Source organism: Rhinolophus hipposideros, assembly GCF_964194185.1.
Source record: "Rhinolophus hipposideros genome assembly, chromosome: 18".
In the NCBI taxonomy this organism is placed as follows: Eukaryota; Metazoa; Chordata; class Mammalia; order Chiroptera; family Rhinolophidae; genus Rhinolophus; species Rhinolophus hipposideros.
Window position 1 is genome coordinate 57,283,330 of NC_138064.1, and position 26,838 is coordinate 57,310,167.

At 41.1% G+C, this 26,838-nt stretch overlaps 1 protein-coding gene across 6 annotated transcripts in view; it reads left to right on the forward strand.

Moving 5' to 3' along the window:
- The first annotated feature begins 8,480 nt into the window (after positions 1-8,480).
- The window catches only part of HECW1 (HECT, C2 and WW domain containing E3 ubiquitin protein ligase 1), a 601,837-nt gene continuing 583,479 nt past the window's right edge, over positions 8,481-26,838 (forward strand). For 3 of the 6 annotated variants that reach the window (XM_081079638.1, XM_081079640.1, XM_081079641.1), the window contains exon 1: positions 10,351-10,507. In XM_081079638.1, coding sequence (XP_080935764.1) covers positions 10,478-10,507 — 30 coding nt within the window. In that variant the 5' untranslated portion in view covers positions 10,351-10,477. Of the gene's footprint in view, positions 8,595-10,188; positions 10,508-11,495; positions 11,605-26,838 lie in introns of those variants that run through there. The other 3 variants (XM_081079639.1, XM_081079636.1, XM_081079637.1) reach the window with 3 other exon arrangements.

Sequence of the window (26,838 nt, forward strand, 5' to 3'; positions counted from 1 at the left end):
TTGGTCCCCAAGGGTGATTTTAGTTTGTATTTGAATTTGAAGTTTTATTGAATTTTTGTTGTTTCTCACTATCCTTTTTGCATCTCTACCTTCATCAGTTTTTTTTTCTCTTTTTATTCCCTTTGTCTACTTTATGACAGTACCTAGGAAACACCTTCTAAATTTTGAAAATATTTTCATTGGTAGAAAATCATGTCATAGATAGGCTCCTTAGTTTCTAAGAACAATCAATGTTCTCTCTTTAATTAAAGTATATTTTTGGCACTCCAATTTTTGCTTTTAGATTGTTTGTTTCATAAATATTCAAATGGCCAGAGGGTTATGTACGTTCAGCAGGCATTGGCTAATGAATGTTCTTAGCCTCCTCATTGTTCACTTGAGTGGTTCCCACCCTGGGATAGAGATTTGAAAGTTGTGAGCAACTCCATTTCATTTTCAGTTGCTTTTAGGCAACCTGGGTCTGCAGGATTATGGTTGAGTATATATACACTTCCTTTGACAGTTTAGGTTATGTAACTAAATTAGAGACTCAGTTTGCAGTTGTTTGAACATCACATTTAATTTAAATCTGTACTCCTGCTGCAGTAGCCACTGCTTCCATAGCTTGTCCTGGCTCCACTTTAGTTTATAAAGCCTTCATTATGGATGAGTAAGCATTCCAGAGAGCAATACATCTCTGCCTGGCCCTCTATTCTCTGTCATGTCTATTTTGTGAGACAGAGAACTGAGAGATGCACAGAAAAACACAAGTGTGGGGGCAGTCACAAGACTTTCTTTAGCTAGCTCAGAGGATAGCTATCATACAGTAGAATGATGACCGCTGGTGTGTTAGTGCCCCAGAGTTACTTGCAGAAAGCAGGGTTGAAGGCTCAAAATTTTATCCTACCTTATTTTGTGTCGTATGATGTCAATGATTTATGCTATATTCTAGAGGACGGAAGCTGTGATACATAGTCCAAGAATGTATTTCCCAGTCCTTCATATTGATATGGGAGAGCCCCCTCACTATAGAAATTTTAAGTCTCCTTTTCCCTAGTTTCTTTGCCTCTTAGCCTCTGGTTTTAATCACTCTTCTAATCAGTTTCTTAGTCCTAAGCTAAAGATTGCTCCTACCCTAAATCACAGAATGTCTCTCACCTCTGCCTAATAACTACTTAAAAGCCTGTGAGCTATGATCATTGTACCTCAACATTCCTCAAGCCATTCCAGAACTAACTTTTGGATAAACAAATGCCATCCCAGAGACCAAATGGGTTTTAACACTCCTCCAGGCCAGTCCATACCTAACCCCTGGGTAAAGTTAAAATAATTGGGCTTCAAGTCCTACTCCTGGAGCCAGCACTTTTAATTTATTAACTAACATCTGTCTCCTCATCTAGGGGCCATCAAGATATGAGTCAAGTCCTAGCAAGGCTTCCAATGCACCCCGACCAAGACAGATATGAGACGCCCTCTTCTTTATTTCAGAACAGATATGGCGAGAGTTTCGTGAATCCCCATTAGGTAGGGATAGCTCTACCCCGTTTCTCAGCTTGAAGAAGATACAGAAGAAAGAGACCGCCCATCCTTCAACTCTCCACAGAAATGGGGATAACGTCTCTCAGGGAAAACAAGGCAGGCAGTTAGAAACAGGTAATTGGGTCTCTGCATTCCTGCACGTCCAACACAATCTATGGGGAACATCGCCTGGAGACCTCCCAAATTCTTCCCTTATCTGCCCTACCCATTAGCCACTGTGAGGAGACTAAACGACAATAAATTAGACTGGTCCTGCACAGTAAAGGGATACAATGACCTCCATCTCACCCTAGCCTCATTATACTATCATTATAATATCACATATATGCCCGGTAGTTCATTAACATCATTATAACAGACTGAACTCTGGGAAGAGACATACGCAGTCTAAGAGGAGGAGGTAACAACCCCTTATCAATCACAGGTGTCAATCAAGGGGTTCCCTGTCCAGAGGGCAATTGCCCATCCCAGAGAAAAAAAAAGGTAAAATCCCCAGGCTTCTGTGAGCTGCTACCTCTTGAACATTGAGCTCTGAGCCCCTCTTTTGAGCCTTGCCTTTTCTTGGGGCCGGCTCCATACTCTTTGGAGTGTACTTTCTATCTTAGTAATAATGCCACCTTGAGCCTCTTGAGCCTTCAGCCACTTTTCTTAGTGCTCAGCTCGCTCCTGATTCTTTGGGGTGTATGATCTCTTTTGATAAACCTTTCACCACTTTACTTTTGTGTCTCGTTCAATTCTTTGCTCAAGACACCAGGAACCTGGACACCGCACCAAGGAGGGCCCATCCTCCAGTAATATAGCTGCTAAGTTTCCCAGTTTTCCTCCCCAAGGCCCGAGTTCAACCGCCGGTCTGGGAAGCTAGCCAGACTTCACCCAGACTCCTCTGGGTTCAACCTCTGGTGTGAGAGCCAAGCCCCGACTTCACACTGAGAAGGGCCCCCCTTTCTGGTAACAATATTAAGGATGCAATTGTTAGAATTCTGCCCAGGTTTTGGCCAATGTGGTCTTGTCTCTTTTGTTTCTCATAATACTTTCACTTTGGGGCCCCATTTCTCTATCCTTCTCTGTATTCGTACCTTTTACATTGTGAGCTCCCAGCTTCTCCAATCAAGTACAATCTATTTCCCCGTCCCTTGTATCTGGGTTAGTCTTGTGATGGGCTATGGTCAGTGGATATGGCGGATAGTGCTGAGCCTAGACCTCAGAGGCGCTGGAGAGTTCTCTTTCTCTTGAGCCCCGGCTGTTGCCATGAGAACAAGCTTGTGAGACAGGAGAGTTAGCATGTTGCTAGGTAGACAAAGAGGTCTCTGGTGGAATAAAGAAAAGACAGCCATATCCTAAAACTTCAGGTTTTGAAATCACTCCTTTGCTCTAGGACATAATGTAACAAGGCCCTGAGATTAATCATAAAATTCCTTTTGGCCTGACAAATGGAGCAGATCTGATAGATAAAGAGTGGGTTACTTTGCTAATTCCTTTAGGATGGGCAAGCAGACCAAACCTAGTAGATGAATTTCGTTAGAAGGCGCCAGTTCCCTTCTTCAAACAGTTCCCTTCTGCAAACAGCTCCCTTCCCCAAACAGGCAAGGGAAGGTATAAAAATAAGAGCTTTTGCTTCAGTCATGGGTACCCCCATTTGGGAGCCCCTCCTGCTCGAGAGCTGCAACCTCTTCTCCTGACTCTGATAAACTATCATCTTTTTAAAACTTTTTGCTTCTCCTTGGTCCATGATTCCATTCTTTGGCTTCACAAGACACGATCCTGGCCCACATTCAGAAACTGCCAGCAGATCCAATATCATCTACATCACTTGGACTAGCTTGTTGGAGGATGAGTGACGACATGGAAGAGAGTCAAGTCATCCCAGATGAAGTTGTCCTAGATCAGTCAGTTCCCTAGAAACATGTCAACTGCCAACAAGGATGAGCCCAGCTGAGATCAGCTTCATCTGTCCCAGATCAGCAATTTATAAACTCATGAGAAATAATACATGGTTGTTATTTTAATCAACTAAATTTTGGGATGATTTGTCATGCAGCATTAACTAACTGATGCAACTACAGTTAGGCACATGAGCTGTTTAAAATTCAATGAAACAAGTGACAAGTTTCACTTCAGACAAGTTGGAATGATTTATTTCCGCACCAACAGAAATGCACTACACCTTAACTAGTAATTGTTTCTAAATGTTTACTTTTTGGGGGGCAACTTAATTAGTGAAAAATTGTTTCTCAATTTAATTTGCACTTACTTGATTAATAGGGCTATCTAAAAGTTTTTCATGAATTATGCATTCATTGTTAATTATAAATCATCTGTCAAAGTTTTTAAGTGTCCTTTGTCTCACCTTTCTTTTGTATAAATTTTTTTTAAACTCTTTAAAAAGCCTCTTTAATATTTTGAGTATCTAACTTTTGTCCAAACACTTTTAAACTTAGTCATGCATTACAGCAGGTTGGAATCTCCAAGTGGATTTATAGAAAGAATATTACTGAGAGCACAAACTAAGAAATCTTGGATGTTACTGTGCACAACGTTATGTACTTCACATTTGTTATCCCACTTAAACCCCAATAATTTTTAAGGTAAATAATATTAATATAAATAAATCAACTTTATACAAAAGAAAATTGAATTGAAATATATTTTAAAGTGCACAAAACAAGTAAATGGTAGAACCACATTTTTAAATCCAGGTCACTGACTTGAGTCCATGCTCTAACAACTACTCTCTACTGCTTGTCCTAAATGAAGTCTTTGTGTTTCTGTGGAAAGGGAACAGTCATGTTTGTTTTATTTTTGTTTTTTGCTGGCTATGTTTCAATGCCTAAATCAGCCTTTGATTAGTGAAAAAATCCTTCTGGAGTGTGATTGATTGTTTATAAACATTCATAGTTCATCATGGTCTGCCATTTTGTCTTATGCTCTTTAAAGTATTTTGATGGAAAGGTGGGTGAAGGTAAATTAACCAGCTGCCATCCTAAGCTGACACTTTTGTTATCAACATATCTTAATAACCTAAAATTATTATAAATTTTCAGTCACACAGTAAATTTTGCTTTGCTATACATTTAAATGACAATTCTTGTTGTTTTACTTCCTGGCTTTAACAATCTTCATAGTTCTCTATTACTTACAGAATTAATTCTAAAATATGGAGCAGGGCATGCTTGGCTCATCATAACTTGTACCAAACATTTCTTTCTAGTTATCCTTGATGCTCCTCTCTCTTTGCTCCAGTTAAATTGAACTCTTCAGCATTTCCCAAGTACATTCTATTCATTCAGTCTTCTGTCCTTTCATGTATGCCGTTCTTTCTTTTTAGGATGTATTCCCCTTTCGGCCACTCACCAAACTCTTATTGTTCCTTTAAAGTCCCATTAGTGGAGGCTTCTCTAGCTTCTCCAGGCTTAATTAGCACACTCGCTCTTTTCACACTGCCAACTCACCTTTATCTTAGCACTTACATCATATTGTACTTATATATTTAATTTAAGCACAAGTTTATATTGTCTTTAAGTTTAATCAATCTTTGCACTGAAGCTCAATAAATAACAAATTATTGAATTAATTAATGGAACTAAAATATATGCAACAAATAGAAAAGATAGCCAGTGAGATGATACTAAAGAAAAAAAATAAACAAAATGAATACAGCTTTAAAAATCAAGAAGTAAAACTCTATTAATAGACATAAATGTCTACATTGAGAATTCTAAGAAATCTACACAAAAGCTTCTAGAACTAATAAATGAGTTTAACAAGATCATGGGCTACAAAATAAATATACAAAAAGGAAACCTTCATTTTTTCCCCTCTATTCTAGCAATGACCAAGTTTGTATTAATCATGTTTTGTATTTTCTGTATTTTAACATGTTTTGACATGTTAGGGGCCTTGATGTCTGGGGAGAGATTGCCCCTCCCAGGGTTAACTAATTCCTAGAGATAGCAAACAACTTTCCTATGAGCACAGCTTTCATATACAAGCCACTAATCCTGAGTCCATACCTGCAACATTTTCTTTATCTAACTCTCATACGCCAAGCTAGTATTGCTTCTCCTCTAATTTACTCAAGGGCCAAGTACAGAACAACTCTAGACCACCCCTGTAGCCCAGAGCCCACTAAAATTATTCAAACTCTCTATTCCTAAATTTGTTCACACTTGCCTGTCCTGTTTCCCAGTCCCTTCCTGAAGGGAACAAAAGAGAAGCTCCGGGCCACGTTCTCTCTTTGCCCCTTCTGCCTCCAGACTAACCCAGGTACTTTTCCACATGGCATTGTGTGGTATATGATGCTTTCTGTTTCTAGGGACTTCTGAATTTCTTCCTTCACAACAATAATTTCTGTGTTGTGTGCCTGCATGTCCATAACTGATTAAAACAAATCCAAGATACATTTTAATAAGAGTGAAATTCCAAATTAAAATCAATACCTATTACAGTAGTACCCCCAAAATGAAAAAATTCAGTATATATTTTACAGAATATATGCAGAACCTGTATGCTAAAAGCCATAAATACTGATGAAATAAATCAAATAGAACTTAAATAAATGCAAAGATATAATAAGTTTACTGTAAGAAATAGGAAGAGTGTTAAATGTCAGTTCTTCTGAACTGATTCATAAATTTAGCACAATTGCAATAAAAAACCTAGCAGAAAGTTTTTGTAGATATTGATAAACTAATTTTAAATTTATATGGAAAAGCATAAAAAAAAAAAGAGAGAGAGAGAGAATAGCCCAAATAATTTTGAAAACGAAAAACAAAGTTGAAGGACTCTACCTGATTTTAAGACTTAATGTAAATATATGTAATTAAAACAGCGATCGATAAAGACATCGTTGGTACAGAATAGAGAATCCAAAAAGAGACCTATATGGCCAATTTATTTCGGAAAATTTGCGAAGCTAATTCAATCATCTTTTCAGTATACAGTGCTAGAATAATTGAACATTCACATACAAAAACGAACAAAACCCACAATTCATACCTTACAGTTAAAACATAATAATGATTCCAAATGGACCAAAGACCTAAGTGTGAGATGTAAAATTATAAAAGTTGGAATAAAAAACAAACGCATAAGCCAAACTATTTGTAACCTTGGATTAGTGAAACAGTTCTTAGACATGATACTAAAAGCATGATTCATAAAATAAAAAGTTAATAAAAATGAACTGTATCAACCTTAGAAACTTTGCTCTCTGAAAGAAACTACTAAGAGAATGAAAAGTGAAGCCATAGACTGAGGTAAGGGGTGGTGGGGTGGATATTTATAAATCACAGGTTTGACAAAGAACTTGTATCTAGAATATATTAAAATACTCTCAAAACTCAACACTATTAAAAGAAACAACCCGTTTAAAAATGGACAAAAGCTTTGAACAGATACTTCATTAAAAATGGAAAATAAGCACATGAGAAGATGATCACCCTCACTAATCATTAGGAAAATGCAAATTATAACCACACAATAAGACACTGATACATACCTATGCAGTTGTCTGCATCTCAAACTGAATTTTTCTTGACTCTACTCGACACATGTTTGCCGATCTTCTGACCTGGCATGTTAATCTTCATCTGTCAACCTCTACTGATCCTTTAAAATTCATCTTTGGAACCATCAATCCCAAAGTCTGCCCTTGGACTCTCACCCTCAATCCCTCCACCTCTGAATTAGTGGCCTTTGTAATGTGTGATGATGGGCCCTCCATTTTTACCTATCATCTTATTCATCAAATATATAGTGCTAACTTGTTTAATTAGAGGTTTTAGTACTCTCAGCTCTGATTTCCATGAAATCAGAGACTCTATCTTCTTCAAGCTTATATCCCCCCAGAAAACAGCACATTAAGAAAATTGTTGAGTGAGTGAATAAATTCATATAGAAAAGTGATATGATCTTCCCTGTAAGCACAGCCTCTGCTTGAGGTATAGTCACCTTTCAAAATTAAAACCATTTTTCCCAAGTCAGAAGTAGACTTGGTTTTTCTAGGTAACTTGCTCAGCTTACTTAAGGCTTTTTATCCTAAGCCTTAGGACCTAAGGCGTCCTCAAACGATAATTTTGTATCACTGGCTACAATTTGTCCCGAGGAGAGAGACTATGTCAAACTTGACACGATGAACATAGCTATAACAGCTCGGTCCTTGGCTATCAGGCATTTACTGCTGACACTAAGGTGAAGGTCTCTTCCCAAAGGTGAAGTCCCTGGTCAGTCCATGTCATAGTTTTCTCAGCATTGCAGGCACCACTTGGGAATTGTGTTCTGGTTGCTTGTCTATCTATATATGTGCGTGGCCTGAAATGAGCCAGTCCCTTCCTGCATCCCACAGACCCTGAGTTACAAAAGGTAGAAACAAAGATTGCATCAGCATATAGATATGCTTCTTAAAATGCTTTCATCATTTTATGCCATTATATACATGTGAGATTAGTATTTTTGGAGGCATTGGGACTGTGACTTATTATAACAACAGCGTTTGGAGTGTATTTGGAGCTTGATAAATATGATTCACTCATGGATGGCTTTAAAACTCATGGCATGTCTTCTTATTTCTCCACCAAATACACCTTGTTTTAAGGTTAAGACAGTTGAAGTCAGTGACCTGTAGATATGAAGTCTTTTGCAGCAATTATATGACAACCCTATGTAGCTCTGGTTTTCTCCTCTGTGAAATTGGATGATGCTACCCAGACTGCAGTGGATCAGAGAGGAATACTCCAGACAGTGTCAGTGTGAGGAATAAACAAGACAATCAGCTTTACTAGGAGCTTCTTTAGCTGCATAACGTGTGAAAATGTGAAACTTTGTATAATGCGTTTATATCTTTTGCCTTCAGTATTAAGAAAGAAAGAAAGAAAGAAAGAAAGAAAGAAAGAAAGAAAGAAAGAAAGAAAGAAAGAAAGAAAGAAGTAAAGAAAGAAAGAAAGAAAGAAAGAAACATGAAAGAAGGGAAGAAAGAAAGAGAAAAAGAAACTCTCCAGGGGAAAATAAAACCCACCTCAGGATTGTTACATCAATCATACCATTATTGATTGTATGGTTGTACCATCAAACTATTGATTGTATGTATACCATCAAATCAATACTTTTTATGAGAGATGTTTACTTGTCGCGTTATCTCCATGATAGAACAAATTGATGCTGCATCACTGAAAATAATGAGGTGACCATCCTGGCAGTGAATTGAGGAAAGACTGATCCTTTACTGTGGTCTGGTGACACTGTGCTAATTTAGAAACCACAGATGCTGCCTTGTGGCAGAGGTTTGGTTTTGTTCAATTCTCTGGTCAGAAACCTGACATGGTTTGTTGATGTTGCTGTTTATAGCTGCAGCCTGCCCTCCTCTGTTCTTGGAGGGTTTTCTTCACATAGGAAGGGATAGTAATTGGAATATAAAATCTCCCAGAGAAACGTATGCCCAGCTTTCTGCACGGATCCTTAGCTGAGGTTTGAAAAATGGTCTGCGTTGAGCTCTGACTGGGAAAGCTAAAGGTGGCTGGCAAGCAGGTGTCTGGTAGTCAGGAGAGTGGGGCCTGGGCACCTCCCCCTCTGTGAAATGAGGAAAGGAAAGCCCAAGGATGTGTGCCTCCAGGGAGAACAGTGTATGGCTGATGAAGCTGCCTTCACAGCTTCCAAGCTTTGCACTTCTGGAAAGTTCTGGTTGTGAGAGACAAATCAATGCCAAAAGGCTGATCAGTGAAATAAGATCCACTGAGAAGCACTTCATCTTACTTACAGTGTTTGTGGGGGTGGAGAGGGGGATGGGAGGCCACAGGGCTTGTGGAGGTCTGTGCTCTGGTCTTCAATAAGGAGTGTGGAGTCAGGGCCAATCCTCTGTTTATTTTAGAGGACTGCAGTTTGGGATATGGGAGAGACTTCTCCTGGTGTGAAAAATGTCTCATGTAGAGGTTGTGGGCAGGAGAATGGGAAGAAGTAAATAAGCACCGTGGAAAATGCAATTAGGTCATGGGATCACAAACCGTGGAGATGTGCTCAACACAGACCAGATGCACTTAGATTTATCTACACAAAACAGCCAGCAACCAATGGCGACCAGCATTGCAGTTCTCTTTACGTCTCAGTGGGCTGTGTGCAAGGAGGGATTTTTGGCCTTTGCGTCCGTCTAGTTGTAGCATTCTGATACTGGGCACCGTTTAAGATAAAATCCAGTTTGAAAGCTAGGCTTGCCCAACGATGGATTTGCTGATGGTGGGGGACGGGGTGGGGGAGGGGTTGGGGGGTCATCCTTTGCATTTGTAATTATGATGCTTGTTTTGGGTGTTTGCGGTGAAAGTACTGGGCGGTTCCTAGACATGTGTTTGAGTGCTTGTAACTGTATTATAAGGTAGGTGGGTAAAGTGTGTAAAACAGGCCGTGGAGCACCTGCCACAGAGTACCCGCTGGGGTGTCTGGACCACGTCCTTTATGAACACTGTTTGCACAGACACAAAAGGGCCGATGGGCAGGAGACGGTGCGGGATATGCCCAGTACTCGTGCTGGGTGTCGGAAGGATGGGGCCGGTGGTAAAAAGAATCAATATATATTTACGGTGGGGGCGGGGAGGGGATTGCGCGGAGGCTGCAGGGCGGGGCAGCGCTACAGAGAGCGAGCCCGGCTTGTGGTTGGTTCGGAAGTCTGGTACCCACAGAACGAGCAGGCTGGGAGGGAGGGGATGCGGACGGGAGGATAAAGCGATGGAGTGTGCTGCGTTCCCCTTGTTCAGGCGCCGTTGTTGGAGCCGAAATACCGCGTGTCTTTGACGGAGCCGGCCTCTCGCGTGCGCACTCTCCAAGCTGCGTGCGCCCCTTCGCCGCGGCGGTGGTCAGCGCCCGCCCCGGGCACCGGAGCACGGAGAGCACGGGCCCCCCTCGCAGTCTTCGTCGCCCGGCGCGCCCTGTAGGGCACGCGCGCCCCTCCTGCTCGGATCTGCGCGCCGACCGGAGCATGACTTATGCCCAGGCCGAGGCTACCAAGGTGAGCGGGCGCCTGGCAGGGACTCTGCCTGCCGCCCCTTCCTTTGCCCTTCTCGGGGAGGCTTCCCCGCTTCTCCCGAGGCCCTGACAGCGCCCACCCTTCTCAGGGCAGGGATCCACCCTTCTCTCCACCCTCCCGCTTCTCCCGCGAGGTTCAATTGTCAGCCTGGGGCGCGCTGCCGCCAGAACCTGGCTGGCATCCCCAGTGCGACCCCCGCTCGGGTACAGCAGGCACACCTGGCCCTCCAGTGAGCGCAGAGAGAAACAAAGAAGCCCCCGGGAGGGTGCGCAGTGCCTCCCCCGCCCCCTGTGCCCTTCCCGTGACGGAGAGGTATCAGGGGAGGGGGCGGAGAAACCTACGTAATCCTCAGTCCCAGCCCACACCCACCCCTTGTGAACCGGAGCTCTAGATCTGGTTTTTGCCTTGGGCTCTCTTTTAGACAATTGTATTCCAAGCAATGCTCGCGGCTAGAGGAGCGGGCGCCTACGACCCCCGCGGGTGCTTGCTCCGGAGGCGCGTGGCAGATTCGGCCCTGGCTCCCCTGGGGGCTGGCAGGCGCCGAGATGCTCCGTGTGGTCGCTCCTCCAGCGCCTCCCTGTCCCCGGTCAGTTGCGCCGTTCGGCCGAGCCTGCCGCCTGAGTTTTAGCGGGAGCAGCCCGTCCTGTCGCCTATGGTACTGCGATCTGCACACAGGCTGAGAGGAAGCCGCTGGGGAAAATGCGTCTGGTCGGGTTTTGACTGGAGGTGCGCTTTCTCCTACCCCTACATCCTGGGCTGTGACAATGCAGCAAAATCCGGGAGCTCAAACAATGTGGCCCCCTCCATCCCACTCTCCTTTTTCTGATTGCTCTGCAGTTTGACGTCCCGACCACTTTGGCCCATTTGCGGAGTCCGGTCTGTCTTGCATACAGAGGATGGGCACCGTAACTTCTCTGCCAAATGTCCGCGGGTGGCCAGGGTGGAGACGGGAGAGGGGAGAGCTGGCAGGGAAACAGGCTGCAGAGATGCCCGGCTTCCTGTGGTTTCCAGCACAACGTGCCCCAGTCTGCATTGGGCCGACACCAGATAGCATGCGAGGATTTTCCTAGTTGCTGAAGGTATTATATGACGTTGGTGTATTTTGTGCTTACTTTTCTTGGGAACTGCAGTGGTGCAATTCTCCCCTTGTTTTTATTTTTTCTCTTTGAAAAGATAACATGCTGTCTTCAGCAGAAGTGCATATAGGAAGATAAGCATAGTTCAAAGACTAAGGGAAGCATCTTTCTTTCCCTGGGATTTAAGCGCTGTTTAGGAAGGCAGATGTCCTACCCAGAAAGGCGAGCATGTAAAGACCCCAGCAGTGTCATTGTCCAAGGAGGCTCAAAGCAGGTGGCCAGGTCTGCGATTCTCATCTGTGGACTGCTCAGGCTTCGGCTATTAACCATAATTCCTTCTAGATTGGGGATTCATTTTGAAAATGTATGTTGTCCACTATGAAGGCATTCGAGTCCACATGCCACCCTGGTATGAACTTTGTGCCTGTTTGGTAGACAAATCGAGTGTTGTGGAACTCCCTGGTGTCCCTTCTTTCTGTTTGTTACCTCTTCTGGAATGTGGCATTGGAAAAACATAGCATTATTTTAATTCCTAGACCTACAGGACTTCAGAGTGTTTAATTTAATAAACCATGTTGTGACTAATTCTGGAGTCCCCGTCTAGTATGGTTGGCAGCTTTGTGTGATTGATAGGTTTTTTTTTGTTTGTTTGTTTGTTTTGTTTTGTTATTTTGTCTAGGGGAGTTATTTCATGAAGGCAAACTGCCTAAGTTGCTTCAGATTGTGACATTATTGACTCCGTAGGGAGATCACATCCTAAACTGGAAAAGCCTATCAATGCATCACTATGGGAATGCAGCTACTGGGACCTGTTTGGGTCGCATCATTTGATTCCTTTTACACCTCTGGCTTTTAAAGGTGGATGTTTTAAAAGATCCCTTTAAGGTTTACCTTTTATGATGCTTATTTTGGATATGACTTTTAATATAGGAAATGCTAAAAGACCAGATGTGATCTTGGGAAGACAAGTTCAGCCCATCCTCCCTTCCTTATCTGTGAAGTGACTAAGTTGGACTACTTGATTTCTATAGCCCCTTCCATTTCCAACATTGTGTGATAACAGAAGAGTAAGAAAATTTACCCAGTTTAGCAAAGCAAATAGTTATAGCCCTAACTATATAACCAAACCAGGGATTGATTCTAGAATTTGTTTTATTTTTAACCCCAGTAACTGCATTTTTCTCATAAATTACCCAACAACTCAAAAATAACATTTTTTTTCCACTATAGCAAAAGATTTTTGTGGAGGTTGAAGGAGAGAAAAATACTGAATTAATAGGATTACAGGTTTTCTGTTTATTGTGGATTAGTTATCTATTCCATCCCCATCTTTTGTGCATAATTGAGAATTGGTTATTGTTTTGCTTTGTTTTGAATGAAAGACTTTTGGTAGCTGTTTCATCCTACACAGCAATTGGCAATAGTGTCTGATTTCCCTTCCCTGATAGAATTTAGCATTGCTCATAAAACTAGTACTAGTACTGTTTGCTAGTACTGTTGCTTGTTATAAAAATGAGTGAGGCAACAATTATTCTGAACCGGTAAGCAAAGTGTTTTCATATCCTTATAGTAATTTGTACAATTTAGGGATAGTTGAGATATTTGGTTGTTGTTTTGTGCTTATTCACACATTTTTCTACAGTAGTGCGCTAGCTTTTTTTTTTTTAAAGTTACAATCAATATAACATCGTGGAATAACAGCACCTGCCAGGCATAATGAATCACTCCCTCTCTCATTTTCCCACAGCACTTTAGTCCATACCACTAAGGGAGCACTTACTATATTGCAGTTCCATGAGTTTACGTATGGTATGAGTGTCTTGAGGACAAAGACATTGTTACATTTACCTCTCATCTCTCTAGCACCTTGAACTTTGCCCATCCATGGTCCATGGTATATTCTCAGGAATGTTGATTGAGTGGATTGCAGGACATAAAAATACCATCTACTTGTTTAGGCAGGAGGTAGATGGGAATTCTTCTCTTGGGGAATCAGATGGGCAAATCAGAGGTTATGTAAAATGCTGAGGAGAGCTGGCGAGACAGTTCTTCCAGTACACTGCCTCTGAGAGAGGCTGTGCCCTGCCCTCGGGAGAAAATGAGGTAGACTGCAAGTCCCATGCTGCAGGTTTGGGTGTTTTACTTTTTACTTGAATGACCTATGTTGTCCATTCTAATAAAATTGATCTGATAGTTGCTCTGTTCTGTCTTGCTGTGGCCTTAGAAAAAAACTCGTTTAGCCCAAGTGCTCTGTCCTCTAACAGGCACTTAGGTGCAGAAATGGTGAGCACCCTTCTGCTGTCCTCTCCTCCAGGTGCTTCTGAAACAACCCAGCAGTTCCCCAGAGACAGCGGTCACTCCTGGCCAGCTCACCCTGACGGAGTTGCCCAATAGACAGATTTCTGTGCTAACAGGTGTGACTTACAGACTGAGAAACGCCTGCTTCTTTCCCTTCACTTCCTTCCTTTCCATCTTAAAAAAACAGGACAGGTTTTAAAGGTGACCTTTAGGAAACTAGGAAGTTCAGTAACCACATGTCCTTTCTGTAATGTAGCCTTAGGCATGTTTATGTTCATGGTCTGTAGGGAAAACAGTGCGAAAGATTCAGTGTACCTTTTCTCAAGTCACTTTTCCTCCCTATTTTCACATAATAGAGAGGTTTAGTTTCTTCTTTAAAAGTAGGGAGTTGAACCAGGTAATCCCAAAGGTCACTTCTAACACCAGGATTCTGTGCTTGTTGTTATTGGTTTATTCAATTGAGCCAATTGGAGGGTGAAAAATATTAGTGATAATTTAACTTGACTACGTATATGTGTCTATATCTGTATATCTATATCTGTACCATCTGTATATCTATATCGCTTGTATGTATATGTATATCTATGTATGCATGCATGTATGTTTGTATGTATGTATGTATCTATCATCTATCTAGTAGAACTAATTAAGTCTGTGTGTGTCGGCCACTGGGTTATCTAATAATAAATTCGAGTCCTCTGTTAATATTCTCTATAAATACAGTATTTTTTTCTTATTTGTAAAGCCAGGTTTACTATATTAAAGGAAAAGTTTTGTGACATTTCGTCTTTCAAAAGCATACAATCTCCAACTCCTATATAAAATGTTTAGAATTTTAGGGTTTGAGAGGCAAGCCTCCAAGACCTATAGTAAAGCATTTTTATTCTCGCCAATTGTGTGTTTCACAGCTGAATAACTTGCAGTGAAAAGTGTTCCCTGAAATTCGTCCAACAATGTCCCTTTCCATTTCTTTCTTCTTTCTCATTTTGCTCTTTTACCCTCTTCCTTAGCTCTGTTGACCTTTCACATTCACAAAACACATGCCAATAGTATCACTGCCCCCCCACACACCCACCCTGCCCCACGGAATGTAGGAGTCAGAGCCTCATTCCCTTTTTGTCTTGACCTTTTCTACCTTCTTCATGAGCATTGCTTCTCAAGTTATATATGAGGTTTAGAGGCATACTGGTTCATCTGATGATTTTGTGTTTGGTAGACATGTATTTCTCATGGGCTTTCTGACCACCAGACATTTGTGTGTTAAATACTTTAGGAAACAAATCAGCACATAGGTGATTTATATATTCCATACCATGATGTTTGGATGTGTGAGTTTTGATAAGTGGTTGTCAGTTCTGTGGCATGGGCACTGTCGGGAAAGTAAGTGGTAGGTGCAGAATGTCACTGCTTATTGGCAAGATATCACAAAGACCACTAAGCTCCCAGGTTACTGGAAAAAACATCTGGATTTGCATAGCAACAAGTGATGTGTGCCATTCATATTATTAATTCAGAACCCACGCTTTACCTGATTTTTGGCCCAAAGCTTGATGCACATAGAGGACTGAAAAATAAAGATATAGTGTACAGACAGGCTCTTCTGGTGTTATCAGGCATCTACTGAATTACAGTAGTTTTTGGAGAATTCAGTGGATGGAACTTAAAGCCAGTTTTGGGGTGGGGGGAGGTGGGGAGAGCTGGAAAAGGAAACCATCTGTACCCATGATGAAGAATGCTATCATGGAGACTTCATTTGGAGTCCCTCTTATATATTTAGAGGAACAGATTTTCCTTTTCACACTTTCTAGATATATTTGTATTACACAGATGTCAGGGAAATATCATGTGTGTTAAAGGAGAAAGAAAAGACCAAAATTCATATCCATGGCCAGGGATTGTAATTGAATCACTTTGTCCTTAAATTGACACCAATTTAACTTGCACAAATATTTCCTGCTTTTGCTTTCAGGGTTTAAGTCACAGCAGTTTGAGAAATAGAAGTCTCAGTTCTGCACAGCATTGAAATTCAGAGATTCAGGTTAACAGGGTGGAAAAAGGACAGGAGACTGGGATTCATTGCAGTAGGTATGCTGTAAGCACGACCTAATGGGGCCCAGCAGTGAGCGTGTCACCTCCTACTGGCCAGCTGAGAACACTAAGGACACATCCATAGATTTTTATCGTTCAAAGGACTTCTCGTTTTCTTTACTGTTATTCGTAACTCCTTTCACCATCAAAAGTTAAAACGACTTAACAAGCTTTTTTCCCTATTATTTTTTTTAGCACAAGTTATTTTTGTGAAAATGAGCTTTTGGAAGTTGAGAAAATATTTTTGAGAATTTTACGTGCATTTCGTACCCCACTCCCCTGTGTCCATAACCATGCACAGGACCGGTGTGTAAACGGGGTGACAGGAGGGAAATTTGGCACACAAATGAACTGTAATGTATTACACTTTACAGATCTCCTCACTCCACATCCCCCTATGACACTGATGTTCTGTTTCCTGGAACATGCTTCGAAAAGTTGTCCACACTAGCTTTTTCCACTCTCTCCATCTCAGCCTGCAAAGACTCATTTTATCATGTAATGTTTGATTTAGACAATACGTTTAACATATATGTAAATTATGAAAAAATAAATAAAGCAAATACCTGCCATGCAGCCTGAGACCAGAACAACATCAGTTCATTTTAAGGTGGCTTTGTGCTGATGCTTCATCTCTCCTTCTGCATCTCTGGAACACCCCACCAAGGCTGCTGTCCCCACCCCTTCCTTCCACTGTTCCCAAGATGATGCCAGCGGTCTCTGCCTTGTTGGGTACAAGGTCAGTTCCCTATCATCAGCAGCACTTCACTCTGCACACTACTCCCTCTTTCTCAAGCTCTTGGCTTCCCAGACACCAGGTTCTCCCGGTCTTCCTTCTGCCTCCTGGAGCCTCTTTCTTAGGCTCTTTCTATGGTTCCTGAATTTTTGTCCCTACTAACCTCTACTGAATTTTGACCTCTTTATGATGGACTTTTGCAAGGCTTGGCTCTCAGATCTCTTCTCTTCTTACCTATGTCCCTGCCATTGGTGTCAAATACTGCCTTCATGCTGATGATCGTCAGTTGATTTCACCAGTCTTACCTCATTCCCAGAACACCAGATTTAAATATGCCACTGCCAGCATCTTTCCTTGAATGCCACATAAGCTTAAATTCCTAAGTGTAACAACTCCCCCTAGTCCATTATCACTCCCCAAACCTGTTTCCCCTCCAGTGTCCTTCATCTCTGCCATTCCAGTTGCTTAGGCCAAATACCTTCAAGTTCTTTTCTCTCTCTCTCACTCACCCCCCAACCCGCCATCCAGCCTTACCCTTAGGTAAGCCACAGGATCTCTTGACTTCTGCACTTGATTCCTAGTCAGTTTCCTGCATTTCTTGCCCATCAGCAATCTATTCTCTATACAGCAGCCCAAACGATTGTTCTTTCATTCAACAAATCTTGACTAAGTATCTGTTAAGTATCAGGCATCAATTTAGGTGTTGGCATGTAGCATAAACACAACACACAACAGTCACAAATCTCTGCTATTTGCCCACAGTTTTCCAATGGTTCCACCCTGCTCAGAATGAAATCCAAACTCCGCATTTGGCCTACAAGGCTCTGCACAACCGGGGGCCTCCACTTCCTGCCTCACCATGCGCCTCTCCCTGTTCACTGGGTCCAAGTCCTCAAACTCCTTGCTTTTCCTAGCATATGCCAGGGACACTCTCATCTCACATGCTGTTCCCTTGTTCTAGGTGATATCTCCCAGCTACCTGCAAGCTTGCTTCCTTGGCTAATGACATATCACACCTTCAGAAAGGCTTTCCCCATGTACGTTGTTCTCTCTTCCATCTATCTGATTTCTTTTTCTTCACACCACCTAGCACTACCTGATTTGCTATATGTTTTCTTGCTTATGTGTCTATTGTCTGTCTCCCCTTCTAACTTGTAAACTCATTAGACCAGGGACCTGTTTATTTGCCCAGTGTCTGGAATAGTGCCTGGAACATAGTAGACAGTCTTCATGAGATCAAGTCTCTTTAGAATCTGCTGGCTTAGAGTTCAGGTAGCATTTTCAGGTCTCTGGGTCCTCTAAAAATTCTCTTTTTCTCCTTCATAAAGTATTTCCCCCACTCCTCAAGGTAGGGATTGGGAGTCTGGACATTTTGCTGGTATCGAATCTCTGTTATTTATCCTTGTTTCTTCTCTCAGCGTTAAAGCTCGATCTTGTCTTTGCTTCCTCCTCAGTACCCAGCAGTTGGCAGTCAGTCACTCAACTATTGTTGAATCACTTACTTGTTATCGTTGTTGCCAGGACTTGATAAAACTTCTCTCTTTCCTCCAGTCTCTGCCTCCTCTGGTCCACACTGACTTTGTCATTTTGAATGTGAACATGTCATTCCTGTGTTCAAAACCGTTGGGAGTGGGGCTGGCCCGGTGTCTCAGGCGGTTAGAGCTCCATGCTCCTAACTCCGAAGGCTGCCGGTTCTATTCCCACATGGGCCAGTGGGCTCTCAACCACAAGGTTGCCAGTTCAATTCCTGGAGTCCCGGAAGGGATGGTGGGCAGCGCCCCCTGCAACTAAGATTGAACACGGCACCTTGAGCTGAGCTGCCGCTGAGCTCCCAAATGGCTCAGTTGGTTGGAGCGCATCCTCTCAACCACAAGGTTGCCAGTTTGATTCCTCGACTCCCGCAAGGGATGGTGGCCTGCTCCCACTTCAGCTAGTAATGGCAACTGGACCTGGAGCTGAGCTGCGCCCTCCACAACTAGGATTGAAAGGACAACAGCTTGACTTGGAAAAAAAAGTACTGGAAGTACACACTGTTGCCCAATAAAGTCCTGTTCCCCTTCCCCAATTGAAAAAAAAAAACCACACAAAAAGAACCAAAAACATTGGGAGCCACCAAAGTCTCCACAATAAAGAGCCAACTCTCCAGGCTGGCTTGGCAGCCATGTCCCCAGTATGCCCCATTGAGCTCTGCAAGAGCCAAATGGATCTTTTCTCCATTTTTCCAAACATACTCTGTGTTTACTAATAATTATGTGGGTTGTTTTTCGTTTTGCTGTTTTCTACTCTTAGATTCCTTACCTCTCTAAAAGTTTACCCATTTTAAAGGTCTAGCTTAAATTTTACTTCTTAGTAGAAGCCATCACTCAGTTTCCCGATAGAATATGATTCTCCCCTCACTAAGGTCCCTGTGATAGGTATCATTGTATGTCCTTACTAACTCTTCCATCTTTCAGCATCCCTACTAATTGGTGAGCTGGCTCCCCAAAGTTAAAGGCTGTGTCACATTTATCTTAGTATCCTAAAAACACTTGCCTCAGTATCTACCACCACAGGTACTTCTCTGAATATTAAATGAGTAAGTGACCCAAGGACTACCTAAGAGTTGAGAAGGTTTGTATTTTATTGCTTCTAGAATAGCATTATGCACAATGTATGCATCTATGAAATGCATATCATAAGGGTAGTTAGACAGTTGGAAGAGGTGATCTCCACAGGGCAGGAAATTGTACCTGCTTTGTTTTTTTATTCTCCTGAGTGCTAAGAACACAGTTCAGTAACAGAATTCAGTAACTGTTTAAAGACTGAATGCAATTGATAGCTGGACAATATCTTACATTTCTAACATCCTTGTTATATATGTGAGAAAACAGCTCATTAAGGATACTGGAGAGGCTTTCCCGAGATCACGCAGTGAGACATGGAACCCACCTTCTCCCTGCTTTTCCAGCCCTGTTCTAAATAGTGTCAGACCTGAACAAAGAATGCCTCATAACCTTTTTCAAGGTGATGCTCACCAGGGTTACTTTCTCACCAATATCTGAGTGACTTTCTTCTTCAGGAGAAGCCTAACTTTTTAGATCTTCTGAAAGAAGCAACAGAGTAGAAATTTCAGAATTTCAAAGGACTCAGAGACTCAGTGATAGGAAACAACACTTATGTATTCCCACACTGGTTCTCCTTCTGCTCGAACATTTCATCACTTTGCACATGACTGAGCAGATCTGGACCCTTGGCGTCGGTGGGTCACATTTTGCTTAAACCTGGTGTCTACTTGAAAGGATAAGGTCGTCTGTCTTTCTTAGAACCTCTCTAAGGGCAGAATAATTCACAATGAAGTCATCTAGTCATAATTTGAGCAGGGGTTTTATTGGTAGGGCTGCTTTCTATCTTTACCGACAACTTTCAATAGCAAGCTAGCACAATTTTTGAAAGAGAGATCTCTCACAGGAAACTTGCAAGCATTCTCCATCCTTTTGTTGCAATCAAGTAAAATTTGTCTTTGTAATATATATTCAGATTGTGGTGTGACATCCTTGGGAAAAAATAGTGGAAAGTCACAAATTGTCCTTTTCATTTTTTTTTCCCCAGGAGAGAGGGAAAATATCACTCTATGCATAATAAATGTTAAGGAGGCTTAAAGCTTCTAAAGAGAAATTTGACCAAGGGACTCTTGGATTACAGTCCAAAATAAAAAATGAATTATATATATAATTATATATATATAAAAAATGAATTATATATAAATACTGAATTATATATAACTATATATAATTCAGTATTTATAATATATGTATAAATTATATATATAATTTAAAGTATATATAATTCACTATATATATATATATATATATATATATATATATACTGAAGTATATATAATTCAGTATCAATTGTATATAATTCAGGTATACACACACATATATATGTCCAAATATATACATATATATGCCAAAAATGTATACACATTTTAAGAAAGGAAAACATTAAAATTTTAATACTCAACATATACCAATAACAAAAGATGAATACAAGTCACATTTGACTTCTGCAATTACAAGAGGTGTTCAAAGTGGTTGCCATCAGCATCCAAACACTTCTGATTACGGTGAACTACTGCTTGAGCAACGTTGACCAAAGTGTCCACTTGTATACATTTTTTGGCACCCTGATATATGATGCGTAAAGACATGTATATACATATTTTAATTCTGGTTAATTATTTTCAAATAACTTTTCAGTTATTCACTCAGAAGACATTTCTTGAGCTTCTGTTATGTGAGATGTATTTATGTCTGTGTGTTTTTTTTTCCATCTACATAAAAATCTACTTACACTTTACTGTGAAAATGTAAAAAAGATACAGCAGAATTAAATCCCTGCAGTAAATAAACATCTAGTTTGAGAAGGCAAAATTCAAAACGTGTGTTTTCAGAGTGTTTATTTTTCACACTATTACTGGAGCGCCTATCATGTGCTGGACACTGGGTTGGAACTGGGTTACCATGGGGATTGGATACACAGCCACATTCCTTGTCTTTACAGTGCTTAGAGTGAGGTCCTCAGATTTACCATACTGCTTACTGGGAAGCTACTCATAGTTTAGTCATTAAACAGAACATCACCCTATGAGGGACTTACAAATCATTGTGATATCTTTTGATTAAATGTAATTTTACCAAAATTGAATGCTCCTGTCATTGATCTTAGGTACCTTGAGAGACCACTGTTGTAGGAACATGCTCCCTCATGACTTGAAGCTTTGCCACAAATTATCTATTTCTCAGCAATCCAGAGAATCTTCTGGAACAGGAAGCAATTTTTTAAAATCTAAATACCCTATATGGACAGTTGTGTCAAGGGACATTCTCTTGCTCAGACTTGCCGTCCCATAAGCTCCTAGGACAGGGTGAAGTGAATGATGAGCACACCAGACACCGAGCCCCAGGCTGCTCGCAGTTAAGCGGTGGAATAGTGATGCCATAGGCCTTCACATGGGGCGGAAGCGGTGGAATAGTGATGCCATAGGCCTTCACATGGGGCGGGCTATGGGTGTGGAGAGGAGGCAGGAAGGACCAAGGTCAGGCCCTCCTCTCAAGGGGCCTGCATCCTTCTCTGGGTTAAATAGCATTATCATGCTACTCCTAGGATATTTTTCAGTTTCTTGGAGAAAACATTGAATGTCCCATTTCAGCTATAGACTAAGTTAAGGAGTTATGGCAAGAGAAATAAAACAAATCTAAACCCAGCTTGTATCTGTAGGTGTGGGAGTAATGGGGGAGGATAGGAACTGGGTGAAAGAGGGTCAAGTCTAAGATAGGAAAATGTCACTCTGTGGTCCTGATCCCTTCCTTTTTCAAGTGTTCATTTGTCTCTACAGAATAATGTAATTGAAGCTCTATTTTTATGAAAACTTTAAACTTTTTATGGTAGGAATTTTTTCTTAATTTTTAGAACTCTTGCCTTTGAAATTTCATTTTAGAGGCAAATATGAGCGAATCGTTTTGTTTTTACATGTAGCAAAATGTAAATGAATTTACATTTAGTATGAGTTTGAAAATGGCTTTTGAGGGATCCAGATATTTTATTTTTCAAATCTATTTTTTCAAAGTGCTACTAGCAGGTGGAACTCATGACTTCAGGCATTTTTTCAGGCAATGAGCTCAGTGAGATTTGAAAATTAGCTAAGTCATTTATAGATTCATAGAATGCTGGCTAGGGAAGGAACCTAAGCCCCATCCCTCTGAACCCTCTCATTTTCCACAGGATAAAACAGCCATCTTCTAGGGTCGTGACCTTGCATTTGTTAAACCTAGGGTGGGAAGCTGTCTGGACTCAGCCTGAAGCTCTGCCCCACCTTTTGCTAGCTCTTTGTAGGGAAGGGCAGGAAATGCTGATGTCCTGGGGTTTCAGGGTTGAAGGGTGGGTAGGGTGGGGGAGCTGTAACCAGGAGCTCCTGCTGGATGTTACTTAGCTTCAAGACAATTGCTGACCTGTGGGAATGTTACCCAATATTGCTAGCTTTTATAATTTTTCTAAGAAAACCAAACCAAACAAAAGAACAACAAAAAAAATCCCCCCAAAACCTTGGATGTTTAAGAGAAATTTTATGATTTAAGATGTTTTTAACTCATTCAATTTAATGATTTTACAATACTCAGTGGGCCAAACCAGGCATAACCTTTCAATTACAGCTTCTGTTATAGAAAAACTATGCTTTGAGGATTTCTAGGCTGGAAACAAAGGACCATGATAATCGCTTCAAATAACTAAAATCTGAAACATGGCAGGGGGACTTGCTTTGAGTCCAGAACGAGAAATAGTGGGCAGAGGATTTTGGCACAATATTAAGTCTTTTCTGTTCCTCAGAATTATTCAAGAGGAATCAGGCATTAATGTGGCAGTGTGCCACTGAGCAGAGGCCACTGAGTCTTTTGGTAGGATGCTGGATGAGGCCTGGGCTACTGACATTTTCTATGACCCGTTGGGTGACAAGCTCCAAGTCTACTCTCTAACCTGGCTGTTCAGAGATCCCAAGAGACTCCCATGGCCTCACCATGCCATGAGAAATGGGCCGAAGCTTTCAGGGCAAAAATCCAGTGAGAGGAAAGGTATACATATTGGGGGTGCCAAAAAAATGTATACACGTGACTTATGTTCATCTTTTGTTATTGGTATATATTGAGTATTACAATTTTAATAGTTTTTTCCTTTCTTAAAATGTGTATACATTTTTGTAGTACCCTCTATATATACTTGTAGTTTGCTCTCACTCTTTCATTTTTGAGTAAAACCCCATCAGCTTGATTCCTTCTCCCACTGAGTGATCACTTCTTGTCTTCCTCCATAATTGGTCTGTTCTCTTTTGTCCATAAAGCATTGTGTGAGGTTTCTTTACCTTCTACATCCCCACTGCACCATTGGGAAAATCCCTCTCTTTTCTTGATTTTTGCTACACCACCTTAAAACTTTTATTTTTTAAATACAACATATATATAACATTAACTATAGCAAGGGTCTGCAAACTAAGACTAGCTGGCCTCCTGTTTTTGTAAACTTTTATTAGAACAGTCACACCATCATTTACATATTATTCATGACTACTTTCAAGCTAGGAGGGCAGAGTTGAGTAGTTAAGACAGGGACTGTAAGACCTGTAAAATCTAAAATATTTACTAATTGGCCCTTTAAGAAAAATTTACTGACCCCTGATCTATATAAAAATGATTATATCAGATACATAATTTAAAAACAAAAATATGTATAAAGGATAAAATAACAACCACCTGTAATGCAATGACCAGATATAAGAACCACTGGCATCTTAATGTATTTTCTCTAAGCATATATACATTATAATATTAAAAACACACCATGAAAGCAATTTTGTGTCCATTTAACAATGTATCAAATGTATTTTTTTGTCATTCAGTTTTTTAATATAAGCTATTTAATATGATTATATAATACTCCGTGTATCTATTATGCATCAGTTCTTTATGTTTTAGACATAAATTTTGCTATATGTTTTAGACATAAATTTGTATTTAATCCTTCTAAGCTTATGTGGGAAGTATTATTAACTCCATTTCGCAGATGGGAACACTGACAGCTGATGAGTTTTTGTGACTTGACCAGCTCACACAACTATGTTATCTGACAACAATCCTGCATTTTCAACCACTCCTCTATCATGGGCACTGAAGTTAAATTTACCTTTTTTTTTTCAGGGGGTGAATATTAGAAATATTGCATTGATAAATATCAATGTGCACAAATTATTGACTGAATTTCTCATTATTTTCATAGAAACTATTCCCAAAAGCAGAACTGATGGATTCTAAAAGTACATCGAGGTTTCCTTAAACACATGGAAGATGTGTTTTTTCACTTTTCAGAAAAGTTGTAACAATATATACCATAAACCACAAGTTTATAAGGGTACAAATCTACAATTTATCAGTGTTACAGATACCAGGACCGGAAAGAACCTAAGCGACACTCAGAGAGTTAGGAAGGTCAACTTTATTACATCGGAGGGCTCAGCGGGACCCTTCCCAAAAGACTGAGCCCCTAGCAAGGTTTTAAGCAGGTTTTTATAGGTTGGGGACTTCCTTGAGTTTGGGAAGGGGTAGGTGTCATTTGGTGATTGGCTTAGGGTGTGGCTTGGAGGGGGCTATACGGAAGTGGGCTGGGGCTTAGGCTGCAGACTTCTCTCTCCGCTCGGGCCATCATTTTAGGTCAGTTCCACGTGGCAGGGAACTATTTTAGGTCAGTTTCTCCATCATCAGTACTGAGTACTGTGATTTAGCCATTCTGTTTTTGCTTTTTTGTCTAAAGAGGAGGCTGACTCTTTGCAGGTAGTTGTGGCCAGGTGACTTCTCTGAGAGAAACATACTGTTTTTTGGATTAAAAAAGACAAGCTCAGTTGGCACAGCCTTTTGCCCTTTGCCCTTCTACTTCTTTCGACATCTATGGGGACAGAGTCCCAGAGAGCAGTTTCCAGGCTCTCCATCTCATGTGGAAAGGTGCTGGCTAGGGTAGTAGATGGCCATCAGCTGTGATCAGTTGGCCATCAGCTATTACCCGTTAGCCATTAGCCACTAATATAAGTGCCGTGGCTACGCAAGTGGGATTGTTAGTTGGCAGAGAAGCATGGATTGCAGCTAGCAAGTTGGCTGCTTAGTTGGCAGAGAAATAGACAGCAGATTGCGGCTCCTGCTTCCTGTATCTCCAACCCAGCCGCCAGCGAGGATATAGTGGTATGAACTCCCTATCTATGGCTCCGTGGGTGTTCCTTTTTGGCCTAGCCATATCCTGCATTCTTTTGTGGGGAGCAGGGCAGGAGGCCCCGCAGGCCCGCCTTGACAACATCTGCGACCAAGGATATAAAGCTGCAGGCTAAGAATGGCAAGCAAACGGAAAAGTGGCCTGGGGATCTGGGTCCCTGCGGGAATTGTTTGGGAAAAATACCCCGATCTAGTAAGTCTGTGGTGCTAGGGTTCTAATATGTGAGTGGATGCAATCCTGTCTAGTACTGTTTTGTCCACTGCCAGTGGAGGGACAAAGGCACAGTATGGCTCTGTTTCTGCAAATTCTCTGTGCCTGTGTTTTGCTAACACCCTCTTCCCAGATAAGGTCTTGGTGTTCCTCTTTCCAATTTGTATGAAGTCTTTGTGTATTATAGATATGGACTCTGTGATACTCAATGTGGATATAATGTGTCATTAATGTTATTTATGATGATCTATTGGTTAAGGAGGTGATCTTCAGAGATCTCCATAAAAAGGTACAGTTTGTCTTCACAATTAGTAACAGAGACAAAACCCGATTTCCTTATTTTCACTGAATTGTTTTATCATCCAGCGGATCCTTCCCTTAATCCATTATTACATTGGGGATTGCAGCTTGGTGACTTTCTGATGATATAATTTCTTCCACATTTATTAGCTATCAATTCTTTTGTGAGAAGGAACTTTTCCTTTTTTTCACTCTCTTCTTTTAGGAGGAGAAAAATGACTGTATTCTCATAGATTCTCATTTACTTAATGTGAACAATCAGTTGCAGTCATTATTATTTTTGATGCTCAAATTAACCTAGTTTTGGCCTTTTATGTTATCTCTGACACAAGAAATTGATTATGTGGGGAAAGAACAAACTTTCCTTTACCCCAAGGTTCTTTTGGTTGGTCTAATGATCATATAGGCTTGAGGCAGATTAGCAAGAGAAACTAACCAAATTTAATACATACTTATGTATGGGAGCCGCACATACATGAGAGAGTCAGAGACAGAAAGGGGGATTGAGGAATATAAGACCTGCTCAGCTAGGGATGAGATAATGCACCTTGGCGGCTTCAAAGAGTCATGCAGAACAATAAGAAGAGCAGATATTTAGTAAGTAGAAGCTTGCCCTGCCCTATAGATAGGTCAAAGAGGTTATCACTGATAACTTCTTAATTATGGGCAAGGCCCCTAATTCAAGTTCTTCTAGGTTGTTAAGAGGTGAGGGGGGCAAAAGTTTCTCTGGCTAAAGTTGCCTTTAATTCAAAACAATTTGAATACCACTGAGGCACATCTTGGGGTGGCTCATTCTGAACCCCCCCCAAATGCTTACA